The 21,500-nt window shown below is 24.0% G+C and overlaps 3 protein-coding genes across 5 annotated transcripts; all 3 read right to left on the reverse strand.

Moving 5' to 3' along the window:
* Nucleotides 1–1,170: 1,170 nt before the first annotated feature.
* LOC128958647 (atrial natriuretic peptide receptor 1-like) lies at nucleotides 1,171–5,884 on the reverse strand. Of its 3 annotated transcripts, none has more exons than XM_054304542.1 (9): nucleotides 5,636–5,884; nucleotides 4,592–4,732; nucleotides 4,257–4,522; nucleotides 3,283–3,637; nucleotides 2,626–3,224; nucleotides 2,254–2,548; nucleotides 1,724–1,762; nucleotides 1,564–1,661; nucleotides 1,171–1,430 (listed from the first exon to the last, which is right to left on the reverse strand). In XM_054304542.1, exons 1-9 carry the CDS (start codon nucleotides 5,880–5,882, stop codon nucleotides 1,284–1,286), a joined length of 2,187 nt encoding a protein of 728 aa, XP_054160517.1. In that variant the 5' UTR covers nucleotides 5,883–5,884; the 3' UTR covers nucleotides 1,171–1,283. The 3 variants fall into 3 exon arrangements, with proteins under 3 accessions (XP_054160517.1, XP_054160519.1, XP_054160518.1); XM_054304544.1 differs by lacking the exon at nucleotides 5,636–5,884 and adding an exon at nucleotides 4,794–4,917 and having other exon boundaries at nucleotides 4,592–4,666; XM_054304543.1 differs by lacking the exon at nucleotides 5,636–5,884 and adding an exon at nucleotides 4,794–4,917.
* A 528-nt stretch (nucleotides 5,885–6,412) lies between these two features.
* LOC128958162 (atrial natriuretic peptide receptor 3-like) lies at nucleotides 6,413–7,784 on the reverse strand. Its single transcript, XM_054303976.1, has 3 exons — nucleotides 7,238–7,784; nucleotides 6,804–7,040; nucleotides 6,413–6,720 (listed from the first exon to the last, which is right to left on the reverse strand). Exons 1-3 carry the CDS (start codon nucleotides 7,782–7,784, stop codon nucleotides 6,413–6,415), a joined length of 1,092 nt encoding a protein of 363 aa, XP_054159951.1.
* Nucleotides 7,785–10,012: 2,228 nt separating this feature from the next.
* Nucleotides 10,013–11,070, reverse strand: LOC128958163 (D-beta-hydroxybutyrate dehydrogenase, mitochondrial-like). The gene is made up of 2 exons (XM_054303978.1): nucleotides 10,406–11,070; nucleotides 10,013–10,337 (listed from the first exon to the last, which is right to left on the reverse strand). Exons 1-2 carry the CDS (start codon nucleotides 10,984–10,986, stop codon nucleotides 10,013–10,015), a joined length of 906 nt encoding a protein of 301 aa, XP_054159953.1. The 5' UTR covers nucleotides 10,987–11,070.
* Between the last annotated feature and the right edge of the window lie 10,430 nt (nucleotides 11,071–21,500).

The following is a 21,500-nucleotide window of genomic DNA, read 5'->3' on the forward strand; positions in this document are numbered from 1 at the left end:
GAGGTTTAGATTTCTTAAAAATTGCGAACGTAATATGTGATCAGCCCCTTACTATTAAATATACAATTTTCTTGAAATAATAGAAATGATTATATTTAAAATGATAATTACAAAAAATAATGATAATTATAAAATTAAATCTCAAATAAAATGTTGTAAAAGTATTTTATTAATATTTGAAGTGATGTTCTATTATCTAAAATTATGCTAATATTTACTATATTATCACACTTTAGTTTTATAAAATTAATAAAAATCATTAAACTTAATATAATGACATTTGCTTTTACTTAAATGATAAATTGTTAATCAAACTAATATTTTATTTTTCCAAATATTGTGACAAAATGTAATTTCTACAATTAGCATATTTATTTAATGCTAATGCATAATGTATATGGGTTAAAATTAACATACAACATATTATTGCTATTATAACACAAATTATAGTGTCATATATTTATTCAATATTTAATAACTATGCCAGTAACATTATTAATTAATCTGGTATAGTGTAAATAGTGTAATAACAATATTAATTATATATCAAATACATCTATACTAACAATGTATATCATAACATAATTTTGAAATATTTGGTATAACTTATTTTTTTTAATTAAATTAAATATAATTTGTGAGGTTAGCAAGTAATAAGTATATTATTATTATAACTTTTGGTTAAATGTCTAATAATATATAACATAACAAATTTAACAGATATTTCATAATAACTTTGAAAATTTATAAATATTTATATGAATAAGATTAAGTCATTTAATTTGTACTATCAATAGTTTATATGTGCAAAACACCAACATATGTAACAACAAGTTTAATTTCAATCACTCAATTAGACATTAGTTAACATGCAATATATGCCAAAATATATAAAGTAAGTACAGTATATAATCTAAATAGGATCACAAATTGTGAGTCACAATCTTAAAATAAATATAATCATATACTGTATGCTAAAAAAAAGTAATTACTTATACAATACAGTACATACATACACATAGGCATATACAGTACACTTACCGTACATAAACACATACACAAACTCGACACATAATTAGTTAGGTATACTAAAAAAAACTTTTAAAATGTATGTTATAATTCAAAATTATATTAATTGAATTATACAGTATATCGCTCAGTAATAAGTATCAGCGATAAAAATAGCATTTTTTTGTCACACGACTAGTGTCTTACAAATTTGTCAAAATAAATATGACTTAATCAAAGTCATGAAACAATTGGATCCAATGTTATCAATGAGTTCACGTCTGAACATTAGCCAACCCATCGACACCAGTAATGCTCTCGAGTTTCATCTCCTGTTCGTTACTATCAGTGATGTTATTGTGATTCAAATGATTTGTTTGTTTCTCCGATTCTAACCAATAGGTTCTCATAATACCCTTTCCCTAAGTAGACAAACAAATATAAATTATACATATCTTCCTAATGTAAATAATATTATTCAGAGTATTTAAACTTCTACTATAATAATAATAATATCAACACAGATACCAACAACAGTCTAAACAGTGGTCATACCTTAACCTCGATGTCTCCCCGGGGAACTGTCACAAATGTGCCATATTTTTCCAACAATTTATGCGATTTTTCCGATATGTGTATCTTCAAGGGTTCGCCTGATATGATAAAATTTTATTATAAAATCAATCAAAATTTCAATTGTTTTTAATTTAGTTACCGTTAGTTTCCATACGCGAAGCAGTATTTACAGTATCGCCTAATTTAAAAAATAAATAAATAAAATAGAAAAAATATCGAAAAATAACATAGAAGATAATTTTAACAAATTTTATTTGAAATTAAAAATACTATAATTAAATACTATTTTTCTTTTTTTAATTATAATATTAATACTGTAGTATCGTTGATTTTATACATAACAATTTATTTATACTTACGTTCACAATCTAAAAGTAAGTAAATAAAATTAAGTATTAATTGTTGATTAGCTCAGAGAATCTAAAATTATATAATAATATTGTTTGTTTAGGCTATTAATTTTTATTAGTATTTACACAATATTTAGTTATCCCACAAAATTTATGTTTGACACCAGTTTTATATTATTTTACTGTATATTTAAATACTTGTGTTTTGTAAAGGAGGTAATAAAAAAAAATAATTATATTAAAACTGATTTTAGCTAAATGTAATTAAAACAATAATAAAATTATAACAATTGACTAATTAGTAAATTAATATATTTACCAAATACACAATATTTTGGCATTTTAAGGCCGACCACACCAGCAACACAGGGACCGGTATGGAAACCAATACGCAATTGTAGTTTACGTTTTGGCAAATGTTTAATTTTGAACGCATTGGTAGCCCTACGCAAGTCTAGAGCTAACCGTGCGATTTCTCGCACGTGTTCGCTGCCATTCCTTATCGGTAAACCTGATGCCACCATATAAGCGTCACCAATGGTCTCAACTTTATAGGCGTCGTATATTTCAATAGTGGCATCAAAACATGTGTACAAATCGTTAAGTAGATCCACCTAATGATAGGAAAGCAATCATGAATTTATCACAAAATAACACAATTAAAAAAAACTCAAATAGTTTGATGACATACCACTTGCATAGGAGTTGATATAGCAGACAGTGAGGTAAAGCCGACAATATCCGAGAAGAAAATGGTCACCTCATCGAAACTTTCGGGCTGAACGTGAATACCTTTTCTCAGTTCTTCGGCCACAAATCGGGGTAACAATTGATAGAGAAGTTCTTCTGTTTTTTGTTTTTCTTCAATTACTGATTCGGTCTTTTCGGCGACAATACGCTCCAAGTTTTCCGAATACTGTTCCATACGTTGCAACAAATTGTCTAAAAAGTTACGACTGGATATACCCTGAGATATCTTCCGGAGCTTCTGTTTAATGGAAATGAATTCTGGCCGAGAGGTTGGCTGTTCTGTCCAACACTCGTGCATCAGATTCAACAGTTCTTTACTGCACTCGTCCGGTGCCACTTCCGGTCGAAACGGTGGTACTGTTCCCATTCGTATGCGATCTAACACTTCGTTTGGTTCGTAAATTACTCGCCGTCGACCCAGTCGTTCAAGTGATTCAAAAGGTCCGCAACGAGTGATAATTTCCTGTAGTATTATAGCAAATGAATAGATATCGCCTTTTTTGGAACCGGTATTTATCGGATCTCTTGCACGTAAATGTTCTGTACATTAAAATTAATAATAAATTGATGATAATATATAATGAATTAATTGGTATACCCGGTGCCGTCCAAAATAGCATTCTAGGATTAACATCCGTTTCCTTAAACACCTGTTCGTGAAGTGATCTCAGCCCATAATCGGTAATTTTTACCATAAACCTGCCGTCCACTACACAGTTGGTCGACTTGAGCCGTCCGTGATAGTCGAGTAGACTGTTGTGTAGAAAAATCATTCCCTCGACAATATCATTCATCATTGAATACCGGAACGTCCAGTCAATGTTAATCTTTTCGTTTTCCAGTAGATCCCTAAGCGATCCCCTAATACATAGTTCGTTAAGAAGGGCTAAATTTTGTTCATCGGGACAGAGACCCACAAATCGGGTCAGATTTTCATGAGTCAGTTCTCGCATCTGCTTGTAATGGGACAGGTATTCAAACAACGTCACAGAATTAGTAATTGAATCACAATATCTTGAGGTACAGATGCTTTGGACAGTTTAAAGTTTAAACCTATTTTAGTCATATATTAATTAAATAGTTGTCTCTCAAAATACAACTTAAATATCATATAAAACTATTGTTTGTGATATTTAATATTAATAATTATTTTTAAAAATTTATATAATTTATGTTAATGTAAATTATTTGCGAAATAATTTATCATAAGACTGACTACACATCAAACATATTAACAAATGTATCAACAAATACTTAAACTTTAGTATTTATTTTTAAATATAGTTAACTTTACAAATTGATAATTTAGTATTGTATTGTAATCTTAATAATAAACTTTCAATTATTATTATTACTATACATTGTATATACAATGTATTGTACTATACAATACAATGTTAAATTACCAGGAACAATTTGCCAAGTTAACTAATAATTATAAATCAATTAAGTCAAGTTTATTATATAACTTTTATACTATTTGTATAACTTGTTTGTATGATTACACTATGTCCAGCACCTGTACATAACAATATGAATCAGTAAAAGAGTAGAAAAATAAAATTTTAATACAGATTTCAATTCGTGGAGCAATTCTCGCGATAGGTTTAACCTATTTATGTTCAATGGTTTGACAGCAACTTTAATACCCTTATAAGTGCCGATCAATACCGAGTCTATAACACCGCCGGCACTAATCAATGAGTTGACGACTGACGGCGCCTTATTTGTAGATGTCTTGCCCGACACAAAGCCATCGGTGTCGCTGTAATTTAACGACATAACCGATTTCTGACCACTCGCTCGGCTTTTAATAACGTGTTCGGGAAATATGATATCTGTTTTTATTGAATAATATGTTTTATAAATAAATTTTGTTCAAAAATTGTGTGTCATGTCATACATACCGTCATAATTGACTTTCCACCACAAGTCGGCCAATTCGGACTCAAATTTAAGTTTCTTTGAGACGAAGAATGTTACTATAATGCCAACCATTGCCATACAAATAAATATGATCATTGCAGTGATCCATATTGGAAATGGCTCTGTTAGATAGTTTGGGGTACGGGAGGTGGTGGACAATATAAAAGTTTATTAAATAAATACCGCATCTCAGAGATGACCAAATTTTTTTGCTGATTATTTTGATTTTCGAAGAACAGTAGAACCATAAATCTGATGTCTTAATTAAGACACACTTATGATATTTGATTACATTAATGATATAATCGATGATATCATTAATGTGATGACAAACAAAATCAAATTGAATTATTATGTAAATCATAATTAATAATTTAGTAACAATAGTGGAATCTGTATATATTTATATTAAAATTATATCTTTGGTATTAAATTTTTGTTAAAACTTTAATAGTCTTAATTTTATAAAGATTTTTGGTATAAATTTGTCGTATAAATAACATATGATATCATTTTAATAAAGTTTATAACAATTTCAAAAGATAAATGTGTAAAATGATTTAAGTGCAAAATAATGTAAATGTAATTTACAATACATTAATCTAATATTGTTAATTAAAATGTGTTATTTTAATATATGATATTAGTAAGTGTTTTATATGATCTTTTAAAATTAAAAATGCACATGTTTGAAATCAAAAAATTTGTTTCAACTTTTTCAATATATTGAATAAATTTGTTGAAAATAATAAGTTATTAATTCTAACTAATTTTGATCGATAATATTGGTTAAAAAACATTAAGATTATTACTTAATTCAAAAAATATTTAGCATTCGTATACTAATATATAGGAATTATTTTGTTGTTTAATTTTAAAATTTTATATTAATAGCAAATTGAGTACAGTTTATATATGATAAATGCTAATAATGTTAATATTAATAATTTATTAATGTTTAGTAAAAATGATAATTGTTAAAGTTTTCAGTTTAAACTTGATTGTTTCATAACAATGGGTTATACCTTTGACTAAACAATGGGGCGCATCGCCAGTAAATCCACAGTAGGGTATGTCAAGCGGAGGACTTTTTTTGCCGCCCGGCCAATGAATTTCGACACCTTGAATCTTCTCAAACACGCGTCGACTACCAAAATATGCGGCCACTGGTCTCATAATACCTGTTTCCGGATCCAAATCGTTGAGCGTGTAATCGGCTTCTCGATCGCCGTTCTCGTTGATTGAAATATCACCCGTAAGGCCTACTGACATATCGGGCAAACAGTAGTTTATTGCGCATTAGTATTGACAAAACAAATTTAATAGTTTAATAATATAAATTTTAGACCATCTTTGAATGTCGTGTCCCATATCCTACGGGCCAATGTTCGGCCATCCCGTGGATCTCCACCGACGGCAAGTGTCTTATTGTAAGCCCAGGCAAACATTAAAATGCTGTCATAAAAAGCAGCCACAATGGGGTTGACCTGGAATTTGAACGAGGCAGATTTTTTCTATACCAGTTAATTGAGTTTTTTGAGACAATAGGAAATTGATGGGAAAAATAGAGACTAAATTTTAATCAGTTTAATGATTTATGTTTTATATACAACTATCCCTTTTTTGTAAGCCTTATACTTATTTGTAATTTTAATAAAGTTATTTTATCCAAAATTTTTATAACTGTTTTCAAAACAAAAGTTTTATCAAACTTAATAAATTTAAATAATTTTTTGTTTTTGATAAATTGAATTCATTTTCAAAACAAATTCACTTAAGGCCTGGGATTTATTGAAACAATGTTAGACCTGTTCGATGACCGTTTTGCCGCCGAACTCTTCCAGCGATTTTTGGGTTACTTTATGTGTGAAAGTGGCGTATTCAGCACTGGTAGGCACCCGGACAGCAACCATCATAAGTGCCTCAAACATTTCGCGCGCATTTTTATTACGTTTGTCTCCCGGTTGATACCATGAAAAGTCACCATTAGTTCCGGCACTTTTGACCAGTTCTATACTGAAAAATGAGTACTCGCCATTGCCCATACCTAAGCTGTGTGCCTCCAATAGTATCTCCCGTACAAAATGACCCAACGTTAGTATGATAAACACTAGTATTGGTGATCATATATTTGTTTTTTACAAAATATAATTTTTTCCATTGTCTTAGACAATGATAAAAATAGTGACATACCTCTGGCCGCACGAGCCGATTGTTTCAACATTTTATTATAATTAACAGTTGTATTGTCTCTTCTGGTAAACGTTTGTATATCCAAATTGATTTCGTGTCCAAACTCTATCTCTTTGAAGACCGATTGAAGGGATGCTTTGATTAAAGTGTTGGTCATCTCTGTCTCGTCCACAATGAGCGACACGTGATGCCAGTCGTACTCGCGGATGATTTTAACCAAAAAGTGCGACACACGGTCTGTATATAAAACATATACTATTTTTTAGCAATTTATTTTTGCATTCATTAATAATTTTTTTTAATTAACTATATTAATAATTATTGATAATTTTATATATCACTATAAAATAATTAATTAATTAAAAAAATTTATTTTATTTTCTTCTAAACATTTCTATATRTTATTTATAATAAAAAAATGTTTAAAGAAATACCTAACGAAAAGGCCATTCTTGTAAGCGATGTATAGGTGTTCTTCCGGGAGAACTCTATACCAATACCTCCGGCCGTATAAATAGGAATATTCCAATAGGAAGCCATCCGAGCGACCGGATCTAATGCCATACTACAGGCCGGGCCTATGATAACGTCTACACGTCTCAGATAGAATTCCTCGGCGGCCACAGCGCCGGCAACATTGCTATGACACGGTCTGTCATCTTTGCGGGCAATCAGTTTGAATCGTAGATTTTGGTACATTACTTTCACCCGATCGATGGCCAACTGTAGCGCCGGTTTGACCACTTCGAAAAACACGGGAAGTTCGGCCTGTTGTGACATCAATAGTAATATATGCACATCGTTTACGTCCGATAGTATCAGATCGGTTGAACGTCGCGGCGGAAAAAGTGTTACATTTGTGGCCACCGGTGGTAATACTGTTGTGTTTGTATCGGTCAGCTCTGTTCGCACAAAATTAGTCTTATTTAGTACTATTCCGGCCGTAAATAGGATTAAGAATAGTAAGAATTGATTAAACATTTTTAAATAAAAAACTTTCTATATTTTACAAAAAAATTCTTATAATTCTATAATTTTTTTAGTGTTTCTCAAGAATTAAAGATGTTTTTCAAGAATATTCTTAATAATATAAGTAATCATTTGAATTGAGTTTAAACGCTAAAATGATTTATAATATCCAATTGAGTGTCTATTTTATATCCTTACTTCTAATTTTTATTGTAAAATAATACAGAAAAATAAGTTTTATTTTTTTATATGTTTGTTTACTGGACTTAACAGATATTTGACACGAGAAACAATAGCTTTAAAGATTTTATCAACTAATATATCAATAATATGGGTTATACTGATGTTTGATCATTACCACAATAATTAGCTAATCATCAAAACTAGTTGAGTTCAAGACTAAATGTCACGCAAAATATTAAATGATTTGAAATTATACAACATTTATGACCAACAAAACTTTTTGTGTGTTTAAGTAAACAAAAATGTTATTAGTTTTTAAAAAAATGAATTACAATTTTTTATTAACCCATAAAATAAATAAAGTACAATATTTAAGTACAATTTATTTATCAAAAATAATTTATTATTTAACTAAATTTAAATTTTTAATTATTAATTATGTAAAAATTTTTACTTTTAAGCAACAATTTAAAATATATGCAAAATTAATTGATAAATAAAATTTTTATTTGCATTTTATACTATTATACAATAGAATCAAAATCTAAACTAAATAAATTTTATTTCAATTTACAAAATAAATACAATACTATATAACTTTATGTAATTTATTTTTATATGATTTTTAATACTAAATGAAATGATATTTTCATATAAATTTTTTTTATCTAATTCTTTATAAATTGAGTATTAATTTTTTATTCAAAAATTATTTAAATAATAATAAGAAAAAATTGATTTTTTGCTCAATAAAGTCATATATTTTTTTAATTTAGCATTTTATGCTTTAATATTTGTTCAGTATATAAATTTTAATATAAAAGTATTATAAGATTTTACTATTTATTTAAGACATTATGAAATTGCTATAAAAATCTATTATACTAAGAGTTTGGGTAACTTTCCAAAGGAGAAAATATTCTAAAGAAATTCCCCCTAATTTCCGGRAAAATATTATATTTTTTCTTATTTTAAAAGAAAAAAAATTAGTTATAATAGTATAATAAAAAGTCCTAAAAACTAAAATAATAAAAATTATTTTAAATTCTATTAATTTAATGATATTTAAAAAAATACTATAGATTTTATTGGTAAATAAATCAAGAGAGTGAATTTACCAAAAACTATAAAATTATGTGTTTATCAATAAAAAAATTAAATCCAGTACATTTACTATTATTATTATTATTAATTTTTTGATAAAAATCAATAATCAATAATAATAATCAACATATATATATATATATACAGTATATATGTCCTTTTATATACTGTATTAGATATTGATTTTATCAAATATGTATTATTAATAATAATAGTACAGTATGTTTAATGGATTTAATTAATCTATTGTTAAGCACATTATTAATCATTAATATTTAATGTTTATATATAAAGTATTATATTTATGATACTGACTAACATTATCTATATTATAACGGATAATATTAAATTAAAAATTTAATTAAATAACTAATAATTATGAAATAATGTTTAGTCTAAACTTGTATTTATTACTAATAGTTATATTGTTTGACAAAAATGTTTTATCTTTAACCACATCTGAAGATGTTTTGAATGCTAGTATTTCTTTGATAACACCCATAACATCAATAAATGAATCAATAAGTGATTTATTGGTGACATCTAATACATCGGTGAATACAACTGTCGACAATAAACTTCAACAACAAAGACTTGAACAAAGAAAAAGGATTGTAATCATAATCTCATCCGTATTTATCTTCATATCAACCCTACTATTGATTGCTATTATTGTTTATAGTATTGCCTTTGAAAGTAATGACTAAATTAAGAGATAAATCGTATTACGAAAGAGGGATATACTGTATATATATTATAGTATATGAATAACGATAGTCATGATAATTAGAAAATATTTAATCAAAATGATTTATTGTACAATTAGTTTAATTATTTTATATAAAAAATAAAATAAAATAATTAAATCAAGTAATGCTTATATCACTACACAAATATAATAAAAATATTTTATTTTATTTTTTTAAATTATATACTTTGTATATTTTGTAGTTTTATTTGGAAATGACTTCAAATTTGTTGATTAGATGCCATAAGCTATCAAATACTTGAATCGGTAAGAGTTCGGCTAAAGACATGATAAACGCGGCTAACTGTCCGCTACATCTATATCTGGGTTTCGGATGCGCGACACTAATGGCTTCAACCATAGTATTGATAACTTCTATCGGGTCTCGAGCTCTGCGGACTTGAAAAGCGTACGAAGATTTAAACTTTTCAAATACTTGGTCTCCATATGCCTGTCGTATGTGACTCGGGGTCTGTGACCACACACTGTCTATCATTGACTCCACAGTTTCAATATGAGAAAGAGGTGTTCTGTATATTATAATATTTATATTTTAAAAGTCATACATTATATCATCCAGTGTTTGATCCGCACATACCTATAACAAGAGGGCTCAATACTGACCACATGTACACCAAATCGTAACATTTCTCTTCTCAATGAATCAGTAAAACCCAGTAAACCATATTTAGATACACAATATGGTCCGTAACCTTCAACGGCTAGACGAGAGGCCACACTAAGCACATTAATTACCCGTCCCTTTGATTGTCGCAATAATGGCAAATATTTTTTAGTCATACGTAAAGTTCCCAATACATTAACATCTAATGCTTTGCGATAACTGTCCACTCCTTGACCCCATTCAGCAAATCCAATAGAAAAAACACCGGCATTGTTGACCACTGACCACAATTGTAGTTCATTATTATTCAATAGACGCAATATTTTTTCATATGTTTCATCAATTTGTATCTCATCGGTGATGTCCAACTGTATTATCGATAGTTTGTCCCGAAATACACATCTATTTAGCAATTGTTTGACACCATCGGCATCGGGATTAAAACAACATGCAATGGTGTAGAAACCCAGACAATTAAGCTCGTAGGCCAGTCCATTGCCAAAACCACTGTCACATCCGGTTATAATTACTGCCTTACCCGTGGACTTTATCATACTGTTTGGCCATAAAAATTGATTAATCCATTGACCGACAAACCAGGATAATAATAGCACGATTAGACAATTGGATAAATATACGATAACAGCATAAAGTGGTGACACTTTTAACATTAACATACTTATGATTACCACACAAATTATGGTTACAAGTATTTTCTTAATTGTTAACATTATAAATAATAACAATTTAATAGTATTGACAATTTAGTTTAGTTATAAAATATAATATTTAGTAAAAAAACTTATATAAATTTAAATAATATAAAACTGTTTTTTCAATTAGTTCTAATTTTTATAATTTTATACTGTTTAAAAATAGTTTTTAATAAATAATTATTATAATTATTGTAGTAAAATATTAATGATAATATATAATGATGAAATTTTATAAATAAATATTGTATGAAAAATACATTTAATTTTCTGGGGAAAAAAGTTATATAATAGTTATCAAATATCAATGTAATATAAATAAGAGTTTATTATGTAAAATGTCTGCTTTAATCTTAATATTAACAAGAAATCTATTTTTGTATAAATAAAAAACAAAACAAGTTTTACCGGATTTCTTAGTAATAAATCCAATCTCAAGAGTAAATGTATGTCAATATTGTTGATATATTTTTATCACAGCTGTTACCAGTAGTTATTTATTAAATATATGTCTTATTTATAAAAAATATATTTTTAAATATTTAATAAAATATTAATATTTAATTAGCTAGAATTTTATCAATAAAATTAGTGTCCATAAGATTTGTTTTATTTATAAAATTAATTAAACTGTGATATATTTTAAGTTTAGTTGATTTTAATTAGCATATTATATGAAATAAAAAAATAAAATTTATTAATATATTTAAATAAATATATTGCTTAAGTTCATTAAAATATTATTATTTAAGCTTTTAATTAATAATTAAAATGAATTTTATTGCTAGCGTTGTCTAATCAATGTTTTAAAGGTTTCTTTATTTCATTATTTACTTTATTTTAATTAAATTAATAGTTTAAAAAGTCTGCATAAAGCTTAGTACAATAATAATAATAGTTATTTAAATTTAATATCAAAATAACATTAAATTGATTGTGACAAATAAATTATTCATAAAATCGTATAAATTTAAAAAAAAATCTTTTAGTATCACTTGTTGTTATTGTATTATAGAATTTATTTACGATATGACTATTGTATATATAATTTGCTCATATGATTGATTGAATTTAATTAATTAAACACACAATATGTTTATTCAATATTTGTTATGATATTTATAGTATTAATGACAACACTAGAGTTGGTGTCAATTATTTAGTTATACCGGTATATCTATAGCTATACACATACTGTACAAACATCTACACAAAAGTTATGTGTTTAGACGCATATATAAATAATAAGATACAATATTATTAGATTAGTTGAGCACAGCCTCACATTATCTCCCGGAGTGCTGTGTTTACCACTTTTTATGTATCCGTTTATAGTTGTTATCATACCAGTGCTTGTGAGCATTATTTCTAACATAAAAAAGACTAATCTAATTAAATATTATATTTGATGGACTTTCTTATCATTTATCTGTTATCCAAAAGGGACTATAAATTATGTAAAATATCCAAAAATGTATCATAAATTTATATAATGATAATAATTATTTGTGGAAATTTACTGTACATATAATTTATTTGCCAATAACAATATTTGTATTTTAGACATATGCTCATGGACATTTATTACATAGACATATGTATTGTACTATTAAAACAATAGTTGCAAAGAAATTCAATTCATTGACCACTAAAATGATTGTTTGTTTGTTCATCCAAATAAAACAATACAATTTGCTAAATAATATACAGTATATAACATTATATCATACTATTGTATAATATATTGCTTGAAATAAGATCAAACAATAGCAACAAAAACAATACAAATTCAAAATAAAATAAATTTGACCATGATTACAATTTCAAATTTTATTTTTTATTAGTATATTTATAAAAATTTTTAGGCACCAATTTTAAGATAGTATTTAATAAATTAATATAATTAAATTTTATATTATCATTTTTTCTATTATAATTATTTCTTAATACAATATTTTATGTAATTATTATTTATAATAATTTACAAAAATGTATCCAAAAATTATATAACAATTTGATAATCATAACTAAATATCAATATCATAAATAATAAACTATAATAAATGTCTTTAAACTATAATGTTTATCGATTGCATAATACATAAGCTTTATATTTATTATATAATTTTTTGAATTAATGTTCATTTATAAGGCAATATAATGTTCAGTTAAATTAATAAGATTTATTATTTGTTATAAATAGAGAGACATCTAAGTAAGTGAATTGATAGTAAGAGAGAGAGAGAGAGAGAGAGAGAGAGAGAGARAGAGAGAGAGAGAGAGAGAGAGAGAGAGAGAGAGAGAGAGAGAGARAGAGAGAGACTCATTGATAATAAATATTAGGTCAAAAGTGCATTTAATTTGCGCGACACTTTCAATAGAGAAAGTATAGCAAAAATAAAAGAAAAAGTTGTTTTTGCTATATATATATATATATATATAAATAAGTTGGTTTTCTTATTATGAAAACACAAAACCATTTTCATTTGAAACAATATAACAAAAAAACAACAAAATATATAAAAAAAATAACATTCAATGCAATCATAAGATTTAACACCCATTTTGTTGTTTATAACAGTAGTCAGTGACAGCCATTAAATCAAAATAAATTCCTACTTATATGTCAATCCTTGTGACCAATAATATAATTCCGGTGCCATATTTTTTTTTTGTTAGTTAGTATTTTATATTATATATATTGTATATATCTTTATATATTATAAACTGATATTCATATATATATATATATATATATATATTTATATTTATATATTAAGCAATTATTGGGTTTTATAGAAAAAACGTTAGTTTTGTTTAATATTGCTAATTAAGCTAAAACTTATAAATATTTATGTTTAACAAACGTATTATCAGATATTAATTGTAATAAAAATAAATAATTGATTAACAAGAAAATGATTAGTTAGCTTATCGGCAATGTTTAAGTCTAATTTAAATTACAGTTTATTAAGATTTGAATCTATTTTTAAGAAATTCTCAATAATTAACTATTTATATTACTCTAAATATTTAAACAACAAATTATTTTATTAAAAATCTTTATAAAGAATATATATATCTTTTATACTAAAAACATAATTTATTATTTACTAGTATTTTGTATTATAAATACAAAAATTATATTTAATAATTTAAATGTTTCATTCAATTATCTTAAAATTATCCTAAAATAAACTAATTAATTTCTTAAAATGATATTTATTTAGTCTATATTTAAATATATAAATTACAGTAATGTCTAGTCTGTCAAAAATACTACCGGAGTTAGTGTTTCATAATAACACCTGTCGTTTAATTTGAAGCCAAAGCTTGTTATGCCATTTATATTGCAGTATTACTCTATAAACTGTAATATGTTTTATATTTAAATTATATAAATCAACTATATTTATATTATAGCACAAATAAATAATCAATAAATAAAATACAAAATATTACATATAATGATATATAAATCATAAAATGTGTTTTGATATATTTATCTTTTATGTATTTTTTAGTGAAAATCTTAAGTAAAACACTATTTAGAAATTTAGCTAAATTTATATACTGTATAAATATTAAAAACATTATAATAATTTGTTAATTATCATCAACACTAATATTAACACAAATATGATTTATTATTTGTAAAAGTTTAATATAAATTAAGTAATAAACAATGGTTTTTTAAACATATTATTTCATACAACTTTTACATTAAACAAATATAGTCTCATAAAAATATCCAATTAATCACTATTGTGTTATACAATAGTTTGACAGTTTAAGACATTTTATTGTTGACATCCATTTATATGTTAACATTTAACTAAAAATCTCATCTAAAAATTAAAATTACTTTTAAAACACAAATCCATTTTCACAGTTAAAATTACATTAAATTTGATTTTTAATGTTATATTTTTCGCTTAAAAATTGTTGCCCACACACACAACACTTTATCTAATTTGCATAAATTATCACATAATTGACTGATATTGCCTACAGATTATTTATAAGTGTCTTATATATACTGTTTATATACATATAAATTAGATGCTTCAAAGATCAAATAGACAAACTTATTTGAGAGTTAAATAAAATAGTTTTATATTAATATATTGAAAAAAAGATACCAGCAAATTAAATAGTTTACTATATTTATATAAATATAATGTTATAAAATAGCATTTAATATGTTATTTAATAAATGTTTTTATTTAAATATCAAATAAACCTATATTATAAAGTCTTTTTGTAAAACGTGTGATTTATTGATACAAACCGGGTGACCAAAAATCTAACTTAAGATTGTTTAGTAGTTTTTTAATGGACTAAACATGTAATACCTGACGGTGTCTTTTTTGTATAATAATATTAAATGTTATAATTAAAATTTTGAATTGAATAGATAATTATCATAATTGCAAAAACAATTATTATTGTTAGTAATATTCATATAATATATTTAATAAAACTATCGAAAAATTTTATCTTAGAATGAATTTTAATCAATAAATTGTGTTAATGTAAGATTGAATAATACGCTACTATTTTAAACTCAAATGAAATTTTAAACCAAAATCCACAGTAAAACAGATAAATTACAGAAAAACATTTATAATGTCAATAAAATATTTTAGTTTGTTTTGATTTATATAATTTAAATAAATATATAAAAATTAAAATAATATATTGAATTTAATATATTTGCAAATGTGTATTTATAATATAGGAATTAATCTATAAATACTGTAGCATAATGTTGTTATGAAAAATTGTCTATTGATTTAATAATAATTTTGCGTAAAAATAATACTAAATCTGATTAAAATTAGTAAACAAATCATCAAAGCATACAAACAACTCAATAAAACTTTTATTAATTTAAAATTAATAAAATTAAGATTTAAATTATTGTACACTTCAAGCTATTTGCAAAAAACTGTTAAATTGTAATATATTTTATTTAATAATTGTCTAAACATAGCTTAAGTTTGCAATTATTATGACATAAAAATATTTTGATGTGAAAAAATGTTGAAATTCAATTAACACTTTTTGAAAAACACATTTATTTGAAACAATTTTATTGTACATTATTAAGCTTTTATAATAAAATATACTTTTGTAATACATTATAACCTATGATTATTGTTGGCAAAAAAATAGAAATTTCTAGAAATTTTCTAAATGAAATTTCTGTCTATGGGATCTCCATGTTAATTTTGGTTTCTCAATATTAGTTATCTTGTAACAATACATTATGATTACAAGTAATAATTAAATATTTTATTAAATATTAGTATTTTAATTAATAATTAAAGTAAAAAATTACTTCTTTTATTGTAATTATATTAAACTAAAAATATAATTTATAAAATTATATAAATCTATTTATTAGAAATTTCTATTTGCCCATCTCTACCTATGATATATTAGACACATAAATTATAACTACTGTACATTACATTATTTATTATATTAGTTGATTTGATATTTATCAATAAATGTTATCAGTGACACACTAATGTATCTAAATTATATCAAATAATTGATAGATTTATAAAAATAATAAATAATCTATAGATATTTGTGCTAAAATTAAGATTATTATACTTAAGAAGTTTAAGATAGTTTTTTTCATAGATAAACTCAACAAACAATACAATAAATGACTAAATAGTTAATATGACTTCAAGATATTTGTAAATAAAATTAATATTAAATTACTCACAAATCAAAGACAATCATTTAATAATATAGAAATCTGTAAAAGATAATTAATAAAATGAGAATTATATATATAATAATAATATAATTTATTTTATATGACAGTTCAAATGATTTAAACTAATAAAATAAAAACTAATAACAAAACATTTTTTCTATATATAAAAAGAAATTTTAACGAGAGATTGATTGATTTTTTAAGTGTAAAAACACAATATATATATATATATATATTTATATTTATAAGTAACAATATGTAATAACTATTTATATATAAAAGCATATAATTAGTTCACATAATAAGCTCCGACACTATTTTACTTTGACTGTAAAAATTGTACAGCAATTGCAAAAGTCAAACCATTTAAGCGCATTATGTTAGCCTATGCTAACTTTACAATATATACTGTAAATTATATAATCAATAATAAGTTACATAAAATTGATTAAAATTTTGTTACTTACGGTATTACGATTAAAAATATTACTAATTATTTTATATTATTATATGTAGTTATTTCAAATTTAACTTAAATAAAAAATATTAAATGTATTAATATGTATAATATAATATAATAATTAATTAAAATACAAATTGATTTTTTTAGAACTTTTTAATTAATATATCATTTTGACAAATATTTTCAATACAATTTCATTACAAATATATACTATTCTAATATTTTTAAATACAATATTACAATTTTTGAAAACACAAAAAAACATTACCTGAAAAAATTAGAATATATTATTATTATTATTATTAATATTAATATATGTAACACATTTTGTTTGTTTTGCAGAAATCATAAGACAATTTGATTGACTAATAACAATAACAATAATCAAATAATACATTTATAGTATAAGTTATATATATATATATATATATTATATTATATATAACGTATATTTCAATATATTTATAAGTTATACTGTTTTTATTTTAGATATAGACTCACAAAACACACAAAATATTTTTGCGATATATGATTACAGTCAATAAAAAGTAATTTTCGAAAATTACATGACTCTGATGTTAATGTATGGCTTCTCAATATAGTAATCAATCAATCAATTGATGTATCAATTATTCACTAGAAAATAACTCAACTATACAAACATAATAAACTTTTTTTTCCAAACTTATATCATATATCCTATTTACAGAATAATATATTAATATTTTTCAAATTATACATTATTATCGACAATATTATTATTAACTATATTTTTGGCTTCGGTAGCGCTGACATAATGTCTCTCATTAGTACTGATAAGCAGTATAGAGCACATGAATACCAGTCCCGAAACGGCAAACACAACGAGTGTCAGAATAAATACGGTGACAGCAATCTGTTCGAGTATATCACTGACATTGGTCTTGATTTTGCTGACACACCATAACAGTCCACTCAATAAGAGAAACACAACCATAGTTATGGCCGCTTTGAATACTCGATCGACAAACGGATTGGTGGCCATCGAGTCGATCAGTTCAACGCCGACCACACTTAATGAGTCCTCGGTTTTAGTTTGTACCGACTTTGGACGGTCGGTAGTACTCGTGGACGGCCTGTTAGTATTGTTTAAATCACTCTTTCCTTCGACCATTGTTTTCATATTTGTTGTTGTTTTTTTAAAAAACTTGTTGTGTAAACTTGGATTATATAATTAATATTGTTGATTGATTACTTCAACACTAAAGTTATATTATTAAACGAGTTTGATAAGTAAATCCCACATTTTAATAAATACAATATATATACAGTATATATATTTATAATACAACAAATATAACAAAAAAAGTATAATATTTGTTTAGTTTTAATCAATCTTTTATCTGAAAGAAAACCCACCGCACAAAACACACAATTATTTGTTCTCCCGGTTCCGTATATTGCTGTATATACAACATATACAGTGCACTGGTATATACTATACAATAACCACAATATTGTGTCAGTTGTACAGCAATATCACGTATGATATATACAGTATATATATATAGTGAGTGAATAGAGTTATATTGAGTACACATACACACAGTCTGTCGCCTCAACAGAATCACAGAATATCACAACAACTGTGCGAAACACAAGAATATCTCTCAATTTCTGGCAATCCATAGAAAAGCCATACAGAGTGCGAGGGAAAGGATAGATAAGAGTGGGAAAGTTGTTTCCATAACAACCACATCACCGGCTCTTTTCATTATCTGTTCATTTTTTGAAGAGCTGTCATATCTCTTATGGCTCTCTCTCTCTCTCTCTCTCTCTCTCTCTCTCTCTCTCTCATATATATATATATATATATATAGTTGCCGTAAGACTTTTTTATTTTTTATTTTTGCTATTATTTTGATTGATTCAAACATAATAAGTGTGTGAGTGATAATATTTTGATGACTAATGTTATTTTTATTTTTTGATTTATTTTTTGTGACAATTGATATGTACTACAGAACTTTGAATACATTTAATAATATCTATTTATATCATACATGTATGTCCAATTTGATTGTCGAAAAGTAAAAAATTATAACAATAAATTAAATATGAAATAGTTATATTAAGTTATTAATAAAAATAAATTACTGATAGATAATAAAATGAAAATATATTATAAAAATAGATAAGTAGATATAGAAAGAGAAAAAATCGTTTTGACATTACATTAAATAAAATTTTATTATTATTAATATATTGTTTTCTATAATACATTGAATAAGTAAATCTATAAATTATTTGAAACACATATTAATGTTAAAAGCAATTTCTTCATTATATTTTTTCAATCATTCAAACCATCAATTTAATTGCCGTATAATTTGTTTTATTAATATTATATATACTGTATATACAGAATAACGTATAAAATACTGTATATAATAATGTTATTATATAATATATATTTTAAACCAATGCGTTATATATTTTGTTGTTGAATAAAGTGTTTTCTCATTATTATAAAAATTATTTTGCAATTTTATTCTATGTAATAATGATAAATAACATTATGTTTTTTATTTTATAATCATATAAAGTATCTCATTAGCTAAGATATTTATTTATTATAATAAATGAATAGCAAATAATTATTCATTTAAAATAAAAATAATGATAATAATAATAAAACTTAAAAGAAAATAAAAAAGAAAAAACTAAGTAATTAGTATTTAAATTTAATAAAGTTTTTTTTTAAGTAAATCACAGATTTTAAGGAAATTATATAGCTACCTAATAATACAAGTGTAATAAATTATAATAATGAATATTTTGAGTGCTATTATATTATTCATTTAAATAACAATTTAAATTTTTAGCAATTAACGTTAATATAGATATTTATAAATTTTAATTATCTATTAATGTTAATTTGTTTTTTAAAATTATTTAAAAATTAAATTTAATTACAAATAAAAAATTTAATTTATATATCAAATATTTTAATTATACGATAAACCATTATTAAACTATTATACCAATTAATAAAAATAAATATAAATAGTATATTTAATAAAGTTAATTTAATAAATTATAAGTTTTACTATATTTTAATCAATTAATAAAAATATACTAAAAGATAAAACTAATAAAAACTAGTCGATTACTAAATTCACGATTCTTTGCTTTTTTACTAAAAGCCCAAAACATTAATTATTAGTATAAAATATTTATCGGTATATATAAATAAAACAGCTTTTAATATATATATATATTTAATAGAAATTTTTATTATTATTGACACTAGACTTATGGGAATTTGAACTCTCAATGGAAAACATGATTTTTTGGTTCAATTCTTTTTAAGTGTATTTTTGAATTCACATTTACTTTATAATACTTAACCTTTAAAAAAAACTGACGCTAAAATCCATGCAAACCTCATGAGTATTGAATAACTATTACTTAATAATTCAATTCAAACAATAATAAAAACTTTTTTCTTATAGATTACACAACAAAAATGTTTTCACTAAAACTATTCAAAAATAAATATTTTACGAAAAATTGGGTCAAAATTAAAGTCTATTTCATGTATTTCAACTTTTAAAAAAATAAATTTATTTACTAAAAAAATAAATCGACGAATATGACTATGAATATCACTTTTACATTTCATTGTTCAGAAAAATATATTTATATTTATACAGTATTTATAAACTGAAATACATTTCTATTGTATTTAGTAATGTTACTGTATTTCCATAACTATTAATCTCGAATTTATTATTTAGATTCACAGAATATTTTGGGACTAAATTAAACATAAAATATTTATACATCTATTTAATGAGTTTCACAATTTTCTAACATATTTACAGTAGATAGACAACGAATTAACATTAGAAAATAATTAATGATTTTATAACTTTAATTTAATTATTTAGTTTTGGTTACTTTTGTTGTGAAATATTTTAATGAATAGTTAAAGAATATAAAGCATATAAAAAAAATTCAAAAATAAATAAATATAATTAATTAGCAAATATTAACAAATTATTTATTATTTAGAATAATATGAATATATCAATCAAACATTTTTTAATTTATAGAAAATATATAAATTTTAATATAAATCACTAGAAAAGTAAACAGGTTGATTTAGCCCAG

The sequence above is a fragment of the Oppia nitens genome, unplaced genomic scaffold (assembly GCF_028296485.1).
Source record: "Oppia nitens isolate AA-2021 unplaced genomic scaffold, nextdenovo-longstitch-racon4-pilon3 scaffold3_pilon_pilon_pilon, whole genome shotgun sequence".
NCBI lineage: Eukaryota > Metazoa > Arthropoda > Arachnida > Sarcoptiformes > Oppiidae > Oppia > Oppia nitens.